Source organism: Helicoverpa zea, chromosome 23, assembly GCF_022581195.2.
Source record: "Helicoverpa zea isolate HzStark_Cry1AcR chromosome 23, ilHelZeax1.1, whole genome shotgun sequence".
Classification (NCBI taxonomy): domain Eukaryota; kingdom Metazoa; phylum Arthropoda; class Insecta; order Lepidoptera; family Noctuidae; genus Helicoverpa; species Helicoverpa zea.
The window spans coordinates 5,363,444-5,384,010 of record NC_061474.1 but is presented as its reverse complement, the minus strand read 5'-3'; the positions used below and the strand labels follow the sequence as shown (position 1 = coordinate 5,384,010).

General features: G+C 37.9%; 2 protein-coding genes across 2 annotated transcripts in view; both read right to left on the bottom strand.

The window, feature by feature from the left end:
* Positions 1-1,150: 1,150 nt before the first annotated feature.
* On the bottom strand, positions 1,151-1,961 carry LOC124642076 (glutathione S-transferase 1-like). Its single transcript, XM_047180373.1, has one exon. The coding sequence runs from the start codon at positions 1,902-1,904 to the stop codon at positions 1,257-1,259; it is 648 nt and encodes a 215-aa protein (XP_047036329.1). The 5' UTR covers positions 1,905-1,961; the 3' UTR covers positions 1,151-1,256.
* A 5,521-nt stretch (positions 1,962-7,482) lies between these two features.
* The window catches only part of LOC124642041 (lateral signaling target protein 2 homolog), a 60,429-nt gene continuing 47,344 nt past the window's right edge, over positions 7,483-20,567 (bottom strand). Inside the window, exons 5-14 of the mRNA XM_047180338.1 lie at positions 19,049-19,196; positions 18,453-18,558; positions 17,848-18,003; positions 17,014-17,122; positions 15,206-16,792; positions 14,265-14,369; positions 13,304-13,506; positions 12,600-12,801; positions 10,498-10,622; positions 7,483-10,021 (exon numbers count right to left, since the gene is read on the bottom strand). Coding sequence (XP_047036294.1) covers positions 9,879-10,021; positions 10,498-10,622; positions 12,600-12,801; positions 13,304-13,506; positions 14,265-14,369; positions 15,206-16,792; positions 17,014-17,122; positions 17,848-18,003; positions 18,453-18,558; positions 19,049-19,196 — 2,884 coding nt within the window. The 3' untranslated portion in view covers positions 7,483-9,878. The remainder of the gene's footprint in view (positions 10,022-10,497; positions 10,623-12,599; positions 12,802-13,303; positions 13,507-14,264; positions 14,370-15,205; positions 16,793-17,013; positions 17,123-17,847; positions 18,004-18,452; positions 18,559-19,048; positions 19,197-20,567) is intronic.

Sequence of the window (20,567 nt, the reverse complement as noted above, 5' to 3'; positions counted from 1 at the left end):
TAAAGAATGGCGGTGATTGGTTAAGTCTTATTCTTCATTGTCGTTCGTAAGAAATAAAAGGAATCCTGCCGGATAATTAGGCCCAGGTCCCTTTACAACAAAAGTAAATATTTGCTTTCTAAAGGGTTAGGTGATCTTCACACTGCCCCGCATTACGCTGCATCTTGCGTGTCGACGCACCTACGCGCGTTAATGCGGGAGTGCAGATCTGCATCATCGTGCGGGTTTTTCGCGCACTCACGCGCGTAGGTGCGTTTTGTAAATTCACGCACAGCGGCTCTCATCGAGTTCCATTTTCAAATATACACGTCACGCCCATTCAAAATCACGCGCGGCACTGCGGGATTCAGTGTGCCATACCATGCGTCTCGCCCCGCACCTACGCGCGGGGGTGCGTGTTTCTCCGCGTGTATGCGAGTGATCTGCATGAACGCGCGTGGATGCATTTTCAGTGTGTTGGACTATGCGTATTTTCCATACAAACGGAGCTATTTACAAGCAACGGAAAAAAAACGCATCCACGCACTACGCTGCATCATGCGGGGCAGTGTGATAATCGCCTTAGGCAGAATCATTGGAAAGTAAGTAGTATAAGTTTTGCGTCGCTTTAGAATTCGATGCCTCGAAGACAACGAATTAACATCATCCTCTTTTTTGGAAGTAATTATTAACTCCTACGTCATTGCTTCGGATTTTACATACATAAGTTCATTGGCATCAAAAACATAAGTATATTAAATATCGTGGTTTGCATACTTAAGAGAGCTACAAATATGGATGCCTTACATTGATGCTTCTATTAGAGCGATTGCAAATTAAACAATGTTATCTATGATAATTAGTAGCACAACATTGTTCCATTATAACAAGTATTTACTTGCATTTTAAGATAAGAAGCACTCTATTCTAAGCACTTACATAATGTTTATTTATCAATGGAGTACTTTAAGCGTGGGCTAGATGTGTGGGTGCCCCATTTATATTGTAATCGATTTACTTGGGGTTGACTCTATGAAAATAATAATTTTGGGACAACCACCAAAAAGATACGATTTTGATAAAAAAGCGGATGTTAATCATAAGTATAGGTTTCCGATGGGACTCTACGTTTGATAGGGATGTAACTAACTAATTTAAATAAATATGTACGTACAGGTTTTATTTCAGCTTATATTTAAAAAATGTGTGCATCCCGTGTTTCACATTACTCAGGTTTTGACTATTACTAAATACGTTAAATTGTTTAACAGAACATTTTAAATAAACTGTTTAATAAAACGATCAAACTGTCTCAGTCCGGGTTCATTGATCTTCTGATACCAAGCTTCTTTCTGCAGAAGTTCCCACCAAGCATGAAGCTTCGCATACTTTTTGTCGACAGCAACAATGCAGTCCAACGCAGATATTGTAGCCACACACGAAATATCGGCCAAAGTAAACCCTTCGCCTGCAATATAAGTCTTCCCTTCAAGGTACTTCTCCGTCACTTCGTAGCATTCCACAATATCCGCAATCTGAACCTCATTGGGTCCCGGAGCTCTGAACTTCACAACACTGTAAATAACTGCTCGAAGTCTCGGAAAGAGTATTGAAGCATCGAAGTATAAGCGCTGGTCGACTATAGCTCTTGTTCTCACATCCTTAGGGTATAAAGTCTGTTGTTCACTCCCGTACTTGGACACCAGGTACGTCACGATGGCATGGCTTTCTGGTAGAATAAAATCACCGTCTTCCAATAATGGTACTGTGTGTAGCGGGTTCTTTGCCACATAGTCCGGTTTGAATTGTTCTCTAGTTGGCAAATTGACTTCTCTGGTCTCGATTTTGAGACCGAGTAAGTCGGCAACTATCAAAGTTGCGCGGGCCGGTGGGCTGATATCAGTTTTGTGGATTATTATCGACATGATGCGACTTGCGTCTACTGCGAGTTTGTATTTACTGATTTGCACGATACCACTGGCGTTCACTTATCGCGGTGATATCTGATACTTTAGAGATATCTATAATGAGTTTCTAAATTGTCATAGTATGAGTACTAGTGTGTCCATTTCGACCGCGCGGCCACCTCATAATTTTTGATGAGACTTTGCCAGGAATTAGTAGTAATTTGTTACTTTTCACTCCTCTTTTCCTGAATTTGTTACAAAAAAAACCAAGACGCTATGACAAAGAACAGTTGGCCGCTAGAACCGCCACTTGCCGTAGTCATCGCCCGTGATTACTCAGAAACTATACAATTCAGATAGACGAATGATACATCAAAAGAAAGGTCTTAATTTGTTAAATTTGTTACAAAAATAAAAAAAAGGTCAAAACGTAGATAAACAAAAAGTTATGCAATGTTAAGTTTTCAGGTTATGAGTAGGTAAGTATATCACCGTAGGTACCAAATTAATAGAGGCTAATGTGTATAGAAAATTAGTCTTTAATTTGTTACAGCGAAAAAAGACAAAAAAATACTAGAAAGTAGGTTCAATAATATGTTAGAGTCGTGTTTAGTTTGCCGCGCGGACGGCAATATGCCTAAAATACAATTTCGTTTTTCTCGTTATTAAAAGTAGGTTTAAGCTTAATTAGAGTACTAATCGATGGGTAACGTAACCTAGTTTGAATAAATATAGCGAATTTAACTGCAACATTCATATTTTAGGAGATATTTACAAAAACACAGTGGTATGAAAATGTATGAGAGTAGGGTGTCCATGCATTTTCACATATTCGAAATTTTCGTTATTCACGTCTTATTTTTTTAGGGAGAGTGCATACTTTATAAAAATCAAAGTCACAAATAGATAGAAAATATGATGCTCAGACTCCACTTTGTAACTTTTGAAATTCCATGTACAAGGTAATCTAGTAATGAGCCAAATCTTTTCTCTTAAAATATGCACCCATTTGTACTTAGGCAGTATTTTATATTTTTTAAATGGAGTGCATGTTCTCAAGTAATTTCTTTTATACAAGACATTTAATGGTTGCATTTTTTTCCAGTCATAGATATCTAATTCGAACTTGAAGTTTTTTGTATCGTTTTCACTATGATGCTGATTGGACTCGACATGAGAATGTGATATTTTGGATGCAGTTCTCGGGCTATTGCTTGAGGATGATGATGAGGATGACGAGGACGGACATACAGTTCGCTGCTTGCATTCAGTGTTTAGAAACTCCCTGAAATTTCTTTTCAGTGACATGTAAAGAGCTGCTGGTGTCATAAGATTATCCAAATCACTTGCAATTTTATCAAATAAAGGGTCATTCAGTTTAACATCCAGTAGTTTGTCGGCATATTTCATAAAAACTTCTCTCTGTTTTGATTTCTCAACAATAGATTTTCGTCCAGCTTTACCCATTTTTGCTGCAATAAAAGCAACTGATAATATAATACAAAGGTTAAACATCCGTTGCCTGCATCACAAACAAAATATACATACTGAGGTACTACAAATTATTGCTATGTAAGTAGGTACATATTAAGGGCAAGAACTTTTCTTAATTAATAATTTTATAACGAAGAAAAGTCGTCGTTATTTGACAGACAAAGATGCAGCGACTTATTTAAAAAAAAAATCGGTCACTAACGGTCAGCACTTCTATGAAAGAAGTGTGCAATAGGGTTGTTTCCTAGTATTCAGTCAATTAAAAATTTGTATATGTACCGAATGTTTACAAAACTAGAACCACGATAAGCTATATTATATTAATAATAACTGACCACATAATTTTTAAATAATTTATGAAATTTAAATTTATCGTCTATTACGTCATGCCCTTGAAAACGGCGAATCGAGTCCGATGTCGTCACTTTACATTGACAATGACAAGTATTTGACAGTGCCAGTCTATGACAGGTATAAACTGAGAATTGATGTGATGTTTTCTTTAGTTTTTATTTGTATTTGAGCGAAAGAAAGTTAGAAAAGAATTATGGAGAAAGGATTTATGAAAGATGATAGTTTTTTTGTGGCTCAATTCTTTGCTAATAACCAAGATGACACAAATATAACCTCAATAACAAACACAAACTTTACGTTCCTTTGCACAGTTTTATTTTACCGCGTACACAACTCAAAACATTACAGGTATTTTCTTTTGTGCCCAATGTTTAAAAATAATGTAAATGTTTAAAATGTTTGTTTTTGAATCTATATTATAAGAATGCATTATTAGAATTTAAAAATCAATGACTTCTTTCTAATTAGTTTCTTCTCTTTAGATGTGCAAAGTGTAAAGGAACACATAGTATACTCTGACGTCACAGTCACGTGATCGAGCGTTTTCTGGGCAATGTTTTAAGAAAAATAGAAAAAAATCGAATACATAAAAAGTAAAGAGATTTAAGACGCAAAATCGTAGGAGGGGTGATCTTTAAATTATTTGGAAGCTATTTAAATAGATTTTCGAAAATTGGAAACAACCCTATTATATTTTGCAGCTAAATTAAAAGCTAATGTAAGTTATTAAGCTAAGAATATTTTTAAGAGATGACCACTTTTGAAGTGAAATGAAATCACATTAAAATGTGGCAGAGACTTCATGAATTTCATGTCATTTTATATATACTTAATAATTATAAGGACACAGTTTATTACTTTATACAAGTCATCATAAAATTGAAAAAAAAAAAAACTTATCGCAGTCGATTTGGATCCCTCTGCAATACACTTTTTGGTGGGGAGTTCCAACATACAGTGGGCACAACTGATAACTAAGCACTTTTAGACACTTCTGGATTTATAATGATAATTGTCTCAGTAACTTAGTAGTATAAAAATCACGGGAATTAAATACGTACGAGTACCTATACACTTCAAAATTCAGCACAGGAATTTATTTGCAACAAAAAAATATCGTTTTTTAAACAGCTTGCGACAAATATTTTTAACAATAGATTGAAAACAAAAGAGATTATTTTTCTGGAATCGTTCCCATCATAAAACACCTGCGGAAAGTCAATGAAACTATTTTTTTATTAGTAAATGGGTACTTTAAAGAATTAAGAACAATGGACATCAATATGACCGCAAAACGAACCGCATATTTGTTCAGAATACAAAATTAACAACATGCCTTTGTACTAATGTAATCATGGTACTCTACTAGTATGCACTCTCCCTAAAAAAATGAGACGTGAATAACGAAAATTTCGAATATGTGAAAATGCATGGACACCCTACTCTCATACAGTTTCATACCACTGTGTTTTTGTAAATATCTCCTAAAATATGAATGCTGCAGTTAAATTCGCTATATTTATTCAAACTAGGTTACGTTACCCATCGATTAGTACTCTAATTAAGCTTAAACCTACTTTTAATAACGAGAAAAACGAAATTGTATTTTAGGCATATTGCCGTCCGCGCGGCCAACTAAAAACGACTCTAACATATTATTGAACCTACTTTCTAGTATTTTTTTGTCTTTTTTCGCTGTAACAAATTAAAGACTAATTTTCTATACACATTAGCCTCTATTAATTTGGTACCTACGGTGATATACTTACCTACTCATAACCTGAAAACTTAACATTGCATAACTTTTTGTTTATCTACGTTTTGACCTTTTTTATTTTTGTAACAAATTTAACAAATAAAGACCTTTCTTTTGATGTATCATTCGTCTATCTGCATTGTATAGTTTCTGAGTAATCACGGGCGATGACTACGGCAAGTGGCGGTTCTAGCGGCCAACTGTTCTTTGTCATAGCGTCTTGGTTTTTTTTGTAACAAATTCAGGAAAAGAGGAGTGAAAAGTAACAAATTACTACTAATTCCTGGCAAAGTTTCATCAACAATTATGAGGGGGCCGCGCGGTCGAAATGGACACGTACTAGTTGCCTATTGGTCAGGATGCAAATGACGTCACATGACTGGCATTTTGACTGCAACTCTACGAATTGTTACTATGTTCGGTTTGCACTCGCACCGTTAATAACTCTACTTAGGTACCTATCTAATCGGAATATTCAGAATTCCTACCGCGCACTGTTACTAATTCATTGGCATTCATTTATTCAGTTGGATAAATTATTTGTAGAACTTTTCCAAGTTTGTATGTACTTTCTAAGTAGGTATATCTTGGACACCACTGTGTTTCGGACGGCACGTTAAACTGTCACGGTCCCGGCTGTCATTGAACATCGTTGGCAGTCGTTACGGGTAGTCAGAAGCCAGTCAGTCTGACACCAGTCTTACCAAGGGTATTGCGTTGACCGAGTGACTGGGTTGAGGAGGTCAGACAGGCAAGGTATATGAAATAAGATTACCTACCAACAACATCACAAATAAAAGTATCAATATTATAATTCATAACTCACCTCTCGGTACCCGAATCTTAACAATTCTCTCTTTCTTGAGCTTCGTACAGTTATCATTTTCGAGATCCATGCCATTGACATATTTCCTATATCCAGCTATAGCGTATAAGTTATCCAAGCGTATGATACATGCTGCTGAAGTCAGTATTTGAGAGGTGGTCACTAATGTCCCACCGCAGAGAAAATTGTCGTTAGTTTCGGTTGAGGATCTAGCTTTTACTAGGTACACCTGTAAAAGGAATAATTCAGCAATTTTTGGTGTAAAAAAGTGGTTGAAATGGGAAAACCCGCCCGTGTTCTTTTGGAACTCCCAGCAAACGGATTTACCTCAGTAAATGTGCTTTCTAACTATGGTTTTTGGACATATAGCTTCCGTTCAAACAAACTCTTCTGCTTTATAATATAAGCATAAATTCAGGATCCAGGATATCGGCGTCGGCAAAAGACTTGCTGAAGGAGATACATATTTTTGAACCACGAATTGTTTTCCCCAAATATTTTTATCATAGCCACAACTTTGCTGCCCTGAAGTTTGTTTGAAAGTCGGCTTTAGATATGATTTTCGCTTCGACGATTCCTCATCTATTGGACGTTTTGCAGTCGAGCTACTTGATGAGAATAATGGAGTACTCTACTAATTATAATACTTTCTTACCATGTACCTCTTCTGTGCATGTGTACGGGTACCTTTAACTATTCTGCGTTGGCACACACTGACTGTAATATTCAAATTAATGTTATTCTCTACTATCAACGTATGGAATTCAAAACATCCGTAATAGATACTTAACATTTATAAATATGAGTATAAATACGTAAAGATGCTTGACTGACATAGTACATTTATTAATTTTACATTTATTAAATAAATATTTAACTTTATGAGCGGATATTAGCACCTCATTTGCAATACATAATTTACTTTTATCAGAGAAAAAACATCATTTCCAAATCAATGGACACAATTCTGAAACGATGGAATAAGTAGAAAACTGAGTTAAAAATCTTCTGAATGCCATTTCAGTAATCAAAAAATTGCAGCCAAGCGTGTTATACTGAAATTGGTTTTCAAATCTTCATCTTCTGCCAAAGTTGTGCAATAAACTACAATAGTATTTAGTCAGTCGAATGTTGGGAAAATATAAACCAAAATAAAACCATTGATATCTAATAACGAAATTTATTTACACGTTAAAATATCATACCTATCACTTATAACATTTTTTGAAAATAGCTATCATAATTCACCATTTGCAATATACAAAATCTATGGGGTACGTGGATACACTCATTAGCTTTACAAAATTTACAAACATTCAACGTTATACCTTAACATTAAAAGAATGCTTAAAAATCTAAAGTGATGGATATAAAAATTATGGAATCTTTTTAAAGTTTTATTTTTTATTTAAAGTCATAGATTAATATTAGGTTCGCAGGCCGCAGGGTTGGGACAGAATATCGATGTCGATATTCGCGAAGTTTCTGTCCCAACACTTCGGAGTACTAAATAAAGTAATGACCTAACAATTCAATCAGACAATAGTATTCTTAAAAATATATTTTTCGAATGTCCCTAACTAGTCTAAAACGAAACAATTTCCATTATTTATCTTGGGGCGATGTCGATGTGTTGCTTGCAGACGCGAATAAAATGACACATCTAGTTATGAAACATTAAAATGCCATGTTTATTTACAAATACACATAACAGAGGCGGATTGTGATGGTCAAATTATGTTCTTAAAATATACGAGCAATGAGGAAGACTGTTACAAGACTACCTGAATTACTATAAGCTTTTTGAGAAATAACTAAGTTCTATGCTCTACAAAATTTTGAAAATATAAAAACACAACCTGTATTCTGAGAAAGGAAGACAGTTATCAAAATTGTTTTGTGATGATAGGTAAATTCACTAATATCGTTAAGAAAATGATGTACGCGTCATATTGCTACTTGCAAGCAACACAACTTATACAATAAAACACGTAGCAAACAACATTAATATTTTAGAGAGCTACCTAACAAAATATGGAAATTCCTTACACGAAAATTTTTATCAGTCAATATGAAACAAACTATACATATTTTTATTTATTTATTAAACACCGCTATCAACAAACTTGGGGAATATAATCGGCATATATTTGAATCGAAACTAAAACATTATCATTTATAATAACTACAAAATAGTAAAAATAAGTCAAACTAAGCAAAATAATTAATATTTCTACTCGTTAATATAAACAAAATGAGTGAAACTTACTTGCGATTCAAATATACGCCCTATATAATGGTAATAAAATGTATTTTGGAATAACATTTCAAATATCACGTGGATGATCGTAAATATACATTTTTTGGACGAATACAAAGGAGAATTAATTTAACAATTTACTTGAAATCAACATACATTTTGGCATTTTGTTAAACCATCATGCACTGTCTGATAAACAATTGCTATAAGTATAAAACAAATCAGACGAATAAATTCACCTTTATAGTTAAGAATATATATTTCTGGTGCTAACCTGGTTTTTATAGTGGTCATGTTATTGGAAGAATGGCAATCCGGAAAACGAAATTTGCAAAATTAATCCATAAGATGCTTTTTTGCGCAATTACCAAATTGCGCATACATACCAGCCATATGTTTGCGCAATTTTGCGCAAAGAAGCGCCATATGAACATATTCTTAGAACGAACTAAGGGTGAAATTCTTTGCTGTTTGCTAAAGAAAGATACCCACTGTGACGTAATTTGACCCACTTTTAAAAATAAGGTTAACTCCAACAGTATAACAACTAGAAAGTTCATGAACAACACTAGCCTTGAACAAACTTTAACCGTCGGTAGAGCGTAAGCGTCAATTGTATGAGGTTCGCAGAAATGTAGATGTGAATAATGAAAGAGAATTTACTTTTTTTAGTTGATAGCTCACAAACATACTTCAGTTGATCGTACTAATCACTATATGATAGGGTGAAACTATTAACTACTGGTACAATGGATTTTAAATTCCAATAGGTGCGACAAATGAAAACCGTAATTAGGTCTTCTACAGTCAGTCTTCTAGATTAGCCAAAAGCCATTACACGTTTCCTCTTTTCCCACAAGCTAAAAATAACGAAGATAAAATACGTTAAAATTGTGATAGGTAGAACTAAGCCATGACGTCACAAGGCCCCTAAGGCATCTAAGTTTTAATTTATGCTCTCCTGAGACAAACAGCGACGTGTTCACCATTTGAATCATTCTCGTTACAACGCCACGAATATTAAAATGGAATCAAAAAGTGGGAGCTAACTTGAATTTCTCCAACATTTCAGCTAATCTAAAAGACAGACTAATTACCATCACTACTTTTTAAGTCCTCTCTGTGACCGGTAAGACCAATACACTATTTTTCCACAGCAAAGAACCGTGCAACCAGTATGACGTTTCGAAAGAGCTTTTATATACTTTGACTTTGAAAGAATACATATCTCTACGATTGACGCTTACCTCACTGACATCTATAAGTCTGCCGATAAACAGCTAGCGTGTATATCATAATATTTCACCGATACTGCGAGGGCTGCGGCCGGCGGCAGTGGCTGGCGATGGAGCGAAAGCACTCGTCACAGACACGAACCGGTTTCAACTGCCCGTATCGGGGTAAAGGAATTGAGTTTGAGCTACATGATGCGCAGAATACTTTCCCTGTAAGTAAATTGTTGTTTAGTTTTTATGTTTTTGTTCTTAGAACTTAGAATTAAGTTGGTGACATAATGGGTAGTCTTATCGCTATGAGCGATCTCTTCCAGATAAGCTTCATATGGATTGAAACGAGAAGGAAGAGTTTATGCGGTAGTTGGTTAAGCAAGGCGTCCACACATGTTCCTGAAATTCGCTTAGGTATATAATGTGAGACGAAACGGGTTTATGTAAAATGGTTTATGACCACTGATTTGTAACATTATTATTGGGTGTACATTTTCTGAAAGCTACAAGCGTTCTGATGCGTGCACGACAGCAATATCTGGTATTAGCTATCAATTTTGCAATACAAAAGTTTTGCCTTATTTGCTTGGTTAAAAATACATCAAAATCCGTGCATTGGCTAACAGCAGTGGATATTTTCAAGCTGTGATTATTTATTCTCTTTCACAGTACTTTAAATGAACAGATTTACGTACCACAGTTGCGGCAGTGATGTCGGCGGCGAAAGGCGGTGAAGTGTGCGGCACATCGCATGCAGGCGGGCGCCGCGATGTCGGGCACCCACTCGGGTAAACGCTCTGGCGCTGGCGCTTGCTCCTCCCTGAATACATGACGTATATTATATCTATTAGTAAATTTTTAGGCCAAAAGTGACGATAGCAGTGTCTCCTGATCACTGCTTATGATTATGCCGCATGCCGTCTGCACAATCATTGGCAGTGACCACAAGCGGTACCGGTTTATGCCAGCCTGCTGGCGGGTATCGGTAAGTTTGCGGTAATAACGGCATTAACCTTGTTACAACTTACATAGATTAGAAAGGACAATGCCAGGGTCTGGGCTCAAAGTTTGCCCAGCAGTGGGAGTAGTTCCAGCTGGTTCCATAGTGCACTCTGAACACGAAATCCAAATATTTTTGAAATCGGTCCCAGAGGTCCCGAGAAAAACCGGTTCTAATGTTAAACTTGAACAGTCACTTTATAAAGCCCAAGCCATTTGCCCAGTAGTGGATATTGTTAAAATAGGTTCCTTACTTCACTCTTAACGCGGAATCCAAATGTTTTTGAAATCGGTCCCAGAGGTCCCGAGAAAAACCGGTTCAAATGTTCTCCATAGATAGTCTCTTAACAAAGCCTAAGCCTTTTGCCCAGTAGTGAAAGTGGTCGAAATAGGTTCTTTACTGCACTGTTAACACGAAATCCAAATATTTTGGAAATCGGTCCCAGAGGTCCCGAAAAAAACCGGTTCTAATGTTAAACTTGATCAGTCAATTTATAAAGCCCAAGCCGTTTGCCCAGTAGTGGGAATGGTTAGAATAGGTTCTTTACTTCACTGTTAATACGAAATCCAAATATTTTAGAAATCGATCCCAGAGGTCCCGAGAAAAAACCGGTTCTAATGTTAGCCAGCCATTGTTAGCAAGCCGTTTTAAGCAGCAACAAACCTAACAACCTCTTTTCTTGAAATAACATTCACGTAGTTAGTGGTTTCACTGTTAACAGGATAAAAAAACAGAAATAGACGTTTAAAGGTAATTGTTGTTTCTCTTGCTTTTCATTCTCTATCTACCACAATCAGTCCTAAATTCGTGTAGCGTCATGCAATTAATATTCGTAATGGCAATGGAAAAATCTTATCAAGACGAATAAAACAAGCTCGAACACGAGGTAGTAAATAGATACCGTTGAGGAGTTCCCTCGTCTCACTGTCGTCTCCATCGTCAGGTCCTCCACAGTTTTGTGGTGTTGGAAATATATACCCGAATGACAAGTTTTTATTCAATGTGTGCTTACAATTTCCGACAGTTCCCTATTGTTTTAAGGTTTCTATCACCAGACCCCGGACCCAATAACAAAGGAACCATTTGGAAAGGAAATCCTTTCAAACAATAAAATGATTGTTTAAATCGGTTGGTAAACGACGGAGTTATGCACGTACAAACGTAAAAAGAATACAAACGAACTGAAAAACTCCTCCATTTTTTGAAGTCGGTAAAAAAAAATCTCGTTCAACACCTCGTATTTGTCGATTAATATTATAATGCATTTCAATTAAGGTAATAAAAGTGGAATAGTTAAGAGTTTGTAAGCATATTTTTCGTAATATTGAATAAGAGTCAAACCAGTTTTTCTCAGGACTCCTGGGATAGATTTCGAAATATTTCGGTCTGGGACCTATTATAAGCCTATGGAACATAATACACTATGCAGCTGCTGTGGGCAACTCTTGAGCCCAACTTCCATACAAAGAATAGCATTGTCCTTTCTAAGGTTAAATTAGAGTAAGCATTAATTGATATTTACCCGGAATACTAAGAAATCTTTCTATGATGATGCTAACAGAATCTAAGGAATGTATTATTTTATCTGCGAAGTACAGAAACGCGTATAGTGGCGTCATAATATAAAGGCTCCTCTTTTTATTTACATATACCTATAACATTTTTTTTTTTACTGGACTGGAAGCCGACCCCAACATAGTTGGGAAAAAGGCTCGGAGGATGATGATAACATTTTTTTAATAGAAATCTTTGAATCAATAAATCTGCTTTACATATAAGACTTTTTAAACATATTACCTATAAGTAAGATCTCCAGTAGACACAGAAGCCTGCAAATTATGTCCCGCATCCACACTCTTGCGTCGCTGCGGCTCGGGCGGGACGGGCGGCTCGGCGTCCGCGCTCCGTCGCGGAACGCGGCCGCTGCCGTCCGACGTGCTGTCTGATGCGCTGTCAGCGTACACTTCTTCTGCTGAATACACGCTGTCGAATGAGCTGCCTGTGGATATAAAGAATAATGGTTGTCAATACCATGAAGTATTTTAGGTCATGATATAGTGAAGAATTTGTAGGTCGCAGTGTTAGAATGCAGCAAAAATTTAATCACGTTTAGTGGACTCGCGCACAAATCACCACAGCTATTATCCCATCCATCATCATCATCGTAGCTACCATCCTTCGCCTTATGCAACTATGTTGGTATCGGTTTTCGATCTAACTGGTACCTCATCAACTAAGTTACCCGGGCAGCTCGACACCCTTTGACAAGACTGGTTGTCAGAATTTCTTACTTCTGACTACCCGTAACGACTGTTATTTAAAGATGTTTAAATAACAGCCGGTTTATAAATAACAACCAGTGTATCGTAGCTTCCGAAACACGGAAAAAGTCGTCATGTCAAACTTTGCTTAACTTATGGTCAATCGATCCTTCCTGCTTCTACTTAGCCACGAGCCCCCTGCCAAACAGCTGCTACTCCCAAAATAAAATCGAAACTCACCATTCTGTATGACCTGGTCCTCAGTAGCCTCATACTCTATAGCCGGCGGCTTCTCGTCCACCGGCTCAGGCGGGTCGGGCGACTGGTTCATCAGGAAGACAGACTTCAGTATGTTTCGTAAGTCGGCCGCGAAATTTGTCTGTAACTGGTCCGCGACTCCCGCTATGCACACGAAGAGACGGTGGATTAGGTCTTCACTTGATCTGAAAAAAAAAAATATATGGGTGGTGTGGAATAATGTGAAAGATATGGATGGATATAAAAATATATGTACTAGACATATGCAGGAAAATCGTAAATTCGTGTAAATTGAGTATGCACTTTTTATCTCGCATATACATATATTATACTTTTTCACATAGAAGCTTAGTAAATGTTTCGCCTCCTCTAATACTCAAAATTGGTTTCTGCGCAGCAACTCATGCAATTTACCGAGACGACAAAAAGTTTGGCAACAACTATTATTATTGTATGTAGGTATGTTCGTAGTATATAGGTTATTTGCAGGGCTTTTAACTGCCTCGTTGGTCTAGTTGTCGCAAGTGTGGCTGCTGAGCACGAGGTCTCGGGTTCGATTCCCGAGTCGGGCCGAAATCGCTTTGTGGGTTTTAGAAGACTTTCACAAAGCAGCCCGAAGCCTGGAAGTTGGTGACTGATTCACCCGTGCATCGGAGAGCACGTAAATGTCGGTCCTGCGCCTGATCTCTTTCCGGTCGTGTCGGATTGCCGTCCCATCGGGCTATGAGAGTGAAGGAATAGGGAGTGCACCTGTGTCTGCGCAATTTCTTGTGCACTATAATATGTCCTACGCAGTTGGCTAATCTCCTTACATGAGAACAGCCGCCGTAGCCGATAATCGGCTAGGAGGACATCATTTCATCATTTGCAGGGCTTGTATTACCTCTCTATGTATTAAGAACATCCATAATCTTTATCATAGTTTTTGTATGTTTATACTCACTTGAACTTCCCTCTTGCATGTTGTCTGGCGGCGAGTTCCTGCGCTTGTAAAGCGAGAGCTATTTGTTCGTCGTCCGCGCATTCTGACGCACCGCAAGATGTACCACTGAAATGTTTTTTTTTTTTTTTTTTAACAGCTATATATTTAAACTGAAATATAGCATAATCTAGAAGTATTATCTTTTAACTTTTGTTCTCAGGCCTAGAAGCAATGATAGAATGGAACTTTTTCGTCAAGATTTGATTTTCATGAAATAACAAACTAAATGGAATAAATATTTAAAACAGCCTTTAGAATCTGGGCAAGATATAATATGGTAACGGTAACGGTCAACTATCATTCCAAATTGTAATAAAAAACCGGCCAAGTGCGAGTCGGACTCGTGCACGAAGGGTTCCGTAAATTACAGTTAAATCAACCTATCTCAAAAACTATAAGAGATACTTTGATCAAACCAAAAATCGTTGAAAGAGTTAATTAGCATGCATCACCTCTATTTTTTTTAGAATTTTATACCCCGTAGTTATAAAAATAGAGGGGGGGGGACATACTTTTTACGACTTTGAGAGCTGATATCTCAAAAACCGTTCACTTTAAGAAAAATGTTTTTTAGAAAACTTTATATCATTTTAAAAGACCTTTCCATTGATACCCCACACGGGTATGTACATCGAAAAAAAAAATTTCATCCCTCAGTTACATGTATGGGGGGCCCCACCCCCAATTCTTTTTTTTACTATTTAGTGACATATTTTTGTAGCGGTTCATACAACACATATTCCCATCAAATTTCATCACTGTAGTACTTATAGTTTCCGAGTAAATCGGCTGTGACAGACGGACAGACGGACAGACGGACAGACGGACATGACGAAACTATAAGGGTTCCGTTTTTGCCATTTTGGCTACGGAACCCTAAAAACCTAATGGGCAAAACTCACCTCTCATCAACAAAATGATCCAAATTCAATCTCAAAGGGCTATTTTCGTTCTGCGTCGAGCGGTTATCTAATATCACCATACCACGCGACCATATCTTACTCTTTTTCTTCTTAATCTTAGTATTAGCCTTCCGACTCTTCTTGGGCCGGCTGCTACATTGGGACGGGCCAACATCGGCGTTAGAACTAACATTATTGTCTTCGTCAACTAGCGAACTAATCTTCTTATCAGACTCTCTATGCCTTCTCAACTCTGTAATCACTTCATCGATCGTTCTATATTCTTCTTCAGTAGCGTTTGCACCCCAATCATGGAGAACTCTTCTTGCCTCGCTATTTACATTAGTCGCCTCATTCAACCCTTCCTCGTCAGAACTTAACCTATTGATAACCTTATCCATTATAGATGAAGACGCCCCAGCTTCGTTCTTACTGCTCTCGTCTTCCACATAATTAATATTTACAGTAACGTCATTATTTACATCGGAAAAGGAACTCTCTAGCGTGTTTTTGGTGTGTTTGTCGTCATCCGCCTCAGCATCCGGACTTTTTAGTACCCTGTTTTGTTGCATGAAATGATTGTCTTTGATATCTTTACTCTGGTCGGTGTCGGGCGATCTATCTAAACTAGTGTTCTCAGTACTGACGCCCGAGTCGACCGGGGACTCGTGGTCGCTCTCGTAACCTAACATAAACTTAACTCTTTCATCCTCAGCGTCTAACGTCCTCTTAGCTGAATGGAAACTTGTATTATCATCATCAGCCGCTTCGCTTTCTAAAGTATTATACTCCTCATTGGTTAGTAGCAGAGAACTTAAATTAGCGTTAGCTATCGATATATTAGTATTTACAATGTCCGCGTCAATATTGTCAGGGATAATGAGCGGGAGATCAGAGTTTAGCATTGCACCGTTAAGTTCGCTGCCGGATTCATCTTCTTGGTTAAAAACCGCAGAGTTATTATGTGATAGAGAGGACAGTACCGCTGGTTCGTGACTGATAGCATTCGGTATCAAATACCCGTGACTCGTTGAAGGCAAACAGCTTAACTGCTCATTCCTTGGTCCAGAAAATCCGTACGCCCCCGAATCATCAGTCGATATGAGTGTAGGGACATCATTAGTCGAAAACGAGTGATTATGATCGATAATATCGACATCACTAGCAGCTATCGAGGACAATCGATCAGCGATTTCTGTGACTTGTTCGTTTAATGACGTCACTAGATCGTGATCGGGCAACTGTCTGTTAGTATCACTAGTGGAAGCAGAGACGGCGTTAATGACTAAAGGATCGAACATCATTAGGCCGTTTGTGGACAAGTTTCTTAGAGAAGAGAGGTCGCTGCTTTCGGCTTTGCTGGTTTTTCTTGTTCTATCGATGTATTCTCTGCTGTCTGTAGTTTGGAATGTGTCAGTGCTGGTTGTATCGGAGTAGTGTCGCGAGGTCTTGTTGGTGTCGTGTTCGGAGAGATGGTCGGCGGGGTCGGTGCCCTCGCTGAGACGACGTAAGCCGTCGATGATGGGAGTCATCACTTCTATATTGTCGGGCAGATAGTCGCCGTCCGTTATTATCGGTTCTGTTGAGCTGTGAATAAAAGAGAAGAGATTTATAATAGTGAATGTAAAATAGCAATTTATTCAAAAGAGGAGGATTACTAAAACACAAATACGATGTTTTTATTTTTATATTGAACTATTCCATTGTATTAGAAAGAATTGTATACAATGATAAATAGAATAAATAAGATCCACATGTACCCATATTCGCAAAAATAAATAAGTTTTGAGTTTAAATACTGTGCTTACCTTTGATGCGAGTATAAGTCGCGGCAGTTAGCGTGGTCGGCGTAGAATCTCGACACAAACTCTCCCAAGTCTGGGTAGGGACATGACCAGTCGTTTGACGATTCAGGGTCTGGAAAATTGAAGAACGTATCATTGAGTACACTGCTTCTAACATGACGAAAATAATCCATTAGCATGGGACATATTACAGTGCACAAATGTATAGACTTGAAGATAAGTAACAGCCACAAAGTTCGAGTTCTTCCGTGTTAGTGGGTCCTAGCTGTCATTTGAACATCTTTGGCAGTCGTTACGAGTAATCAGAAGCCAGAAAGTTTTGGAGGTTTTAGGGTTGAGGAAGTCAGAAAGGCAATCGCATCATGTGGTATATTAGTACTCAGCTGCATCCGATTAGACTGAAAGCCGACCCTAACATAGTTGGGAAAAGGATGCCAAAGCCTTTTCTCAACAAAGAGATCAGGCGCAGGACCGACATTTACGTGCTCTCCGATGCACGGGTGAATCAATCACCAACTTCCAGACTACGGGCTGCTTTGTGAAAGTTTAAGAAAACCCACAAAGCGATTTCGGCCCGACCCGGGAATCGAACCCGAGACCTCGAGTGCAGCAGCCGCGCTTGCGACCACTAGACTAACGAGGCAGTCACGTTCCTAATGAACCAGTCGCCCGACCCGCAAGAACAGGCGGACGAGAAGCCGCCCGCTATTGAGTATGAAGCTACTGAGGACCAGGTCATACAGAATGGTAAGTTTCGACATCATCATCTGGCTAGCCTTTTCCCAACTATGTCAGGGTCCAATATGTTGGGAAAGAACGAGGCAGATGACAACATACCGTTGGGCAGGTCTAACGCGGCCAGGTTGGAGATGTCCTCGTTGGTGCAGAGCAGCCGCTCGAGCGCGAGCAGCTCGCGGCGGTCCAGCGTCCACAGCAGCGACCGGATCTTGTGCAGCAGCGTGCGGAACGGACGGAACATGTCCGACATCTCCTCTGGAAAATAGACAAACAAATAAATTGAGAAATTATATTATGAAGACTTTACAAAAAATGTTGTCGAAACTTTTTGCACGAGACAACATTGCAAAGACATAAGGACCATTACCCCTTCTGTCACATATAGTACACTCAAATGACGGGTTTTATCCAATTTGAAGTTAGTTGAAGTTAGTTTAATGTATGATGTAGGAACAATATTACCTAATTACGGAACTAATGGACTAGCTTAAGATCCGCCCACATAAGTTAGGTAAACTATCCGACCCACGATATCAACAGTATTGCATATAATCAACGCTTGAACAAATGACCGTTAGCTGAATAGTAGTCCCCACATCATGACATGCTAGGACAGATCCAAAAAGGTCTAATTGACTAATGTGTCTAGGAATGTGTTATGTAGTAACTAAAAACAATAAACGATAATACATATAATTATATACCTGGTGATTTATCAATGCTAAGTGGTCCGCTGGAGTATATCAGCAATCCGCTGACTATAGCCAGCCTCGGCACGGCGAACATAAGGGCAGGGTCGTATGAATCCACCTGGAAAGAGATAAAAAGTAATTGTAATCAAATGAGTCAGAACCTATAGTTTTAATGTGAGTATCTAATATCAAAAGATTTTAAGAGACTATCTGTAACTATTTAAGCCAAAAGCCATCATCATCATTCATCCAGTTAGCCTTTTTCAACTGTTTAGAGTTCAGCTTTCAGTCTAACCGCATGCGGGTAAGTATCAGTATTTTAGTTGAAGCGACTGTTTATCCGACCTCCGCAGCCGAGTTACCCGAGCAACCCGATACCCCGTGGTAAGACTATCAAGTACATCATCACATATTCTAGCAATTTAGGATACGTTTTTTTTTTTTCTTTGAGCTAAATATGCTTGACATTTCTGTCAAAGTCATATTTATTTATTTCAAAGATACCTAACTAATGCACGGTCCCAAGGGTTGATCTCAAGAAGAAGAACCCTCAAGAAACTCCATATACATATGGAGTTTTTATTAGATGACCTGTCAGTTTAACCAACCTGTTCTTGAGTGAGCAAGTTCTGTTTGAGCGCCCGCCTCAAGCTCTCGGAGAACAGAACGCAGATGAGTTGTTGCGCTTCAAACTCGTGCGGTGTCTTAACATTCACCATAGCGCTGACGTAGCATAGTTCGAACTCCGCGAACAACCTGGAAATAAAAAGGAAGATTTTAAAATTGGTGCTCATTAATTAATGACTTCAACGCAATTAATGATTGTGCGGAATTTCTGGGGGAAATTGGATGTTTCATGAATTTATAATAATGATGATATAATATATGAAATATTTTTCGGGTACCTAAAATCCTACTTATATTATAAATGTGAAAGTTTGTGAGAATGTATGGATGTATGTTTGTTATTCAATCACGCAAAAACGGCTGGACCGATTTGATTGAAATTTGGTATGTAGATAGGTGATACCCTGGATTAACACATAGGCTACTTTTTATCAACACACCACGCGGGCGAAGCCGCTGGCGGAAGCTAGTATAATATAAAATATAATATAATATAAAATATAATATAGTTACCTACTTCTGATACGTATGTTCTGTAGTATTACGTATTTTAATTATGTACAACAATAGATGATCAATTGTTGTCTCGTATGAATCTAGGTTTTAGGCATATAAATGGACATAAAAAAAATAATTTAAATCAAAATTGTCTTCTGACATTTTATTTAATATTTACACACATTCTGAGTTAATACACAGAGCGCTTAAAATTGTATCCACATATATATCTATACCTACTGTAAGTATTTGAATTCTTATCGTTTGCCTGTCGATTACCACGATGGTAGCACATGTCAAGCAATTTCAATACTATTAAAGTTCACATCTATGACGTAAAATTATCTTAAGATGACCCCTACTCTTATCTAGATTGGAGCACGTGATTTCAATAAACGTGATGTAGTTGAATTACCTGCTGAATGCTACTATAGATATCGTTTCAATTACTCAAAGAAGGCCAGATAATATACTAAGTGCACGTGTGTATTTGCTGTGGAAAAGTGTTGTATCACAAATTCTAATACGTTATACGTAGTTAAAAACATCTAAGAACTTATATCCGGTTGACAATATCTTGAGCATATTTTTAACAATTTGGCTGATTCGAATAGATTGAGAGAAAGTGTGACGGGGATTGCAACCTTCTAAGATTGCAATCCCCGTCTGTCAATCAACGGTGGAGTCAATTTCTCTGCTCAACAAGTTTCTGAATACAGAATACAGAAGTGATAGAATAGGAAACCTGTCAAATACCCCAACGCTCTCGCAAATGAACGATGTAATTTTCAGTGGCTGCGAGTCCCTAATAGTTCTACGACTAGTTCCGAACGATGGAGACATTTTCTCTGCTCAAAAAAGCCTTAAGATAGAAGATATCGAAGAACAAGCCTGTCAAATATCCTAAGGCTCTCGTGCAGCATATCGTCATGTTGCGACAGTGCCATGCCTCGAGGCCTGAGGCACTGCTCCCGCAGCAGAGAGCGAACAGTCTCCAGGCTT

Excerpts from the sequence above, each read along its gene's own strand:
- LOC124642076 (XM_047180373.1), bottom strand. The coding sequence starts at position 1,904 with ATGTCGATAATAATCCACAAAACTGATATCAGCCCACCGGCCCGCGCA.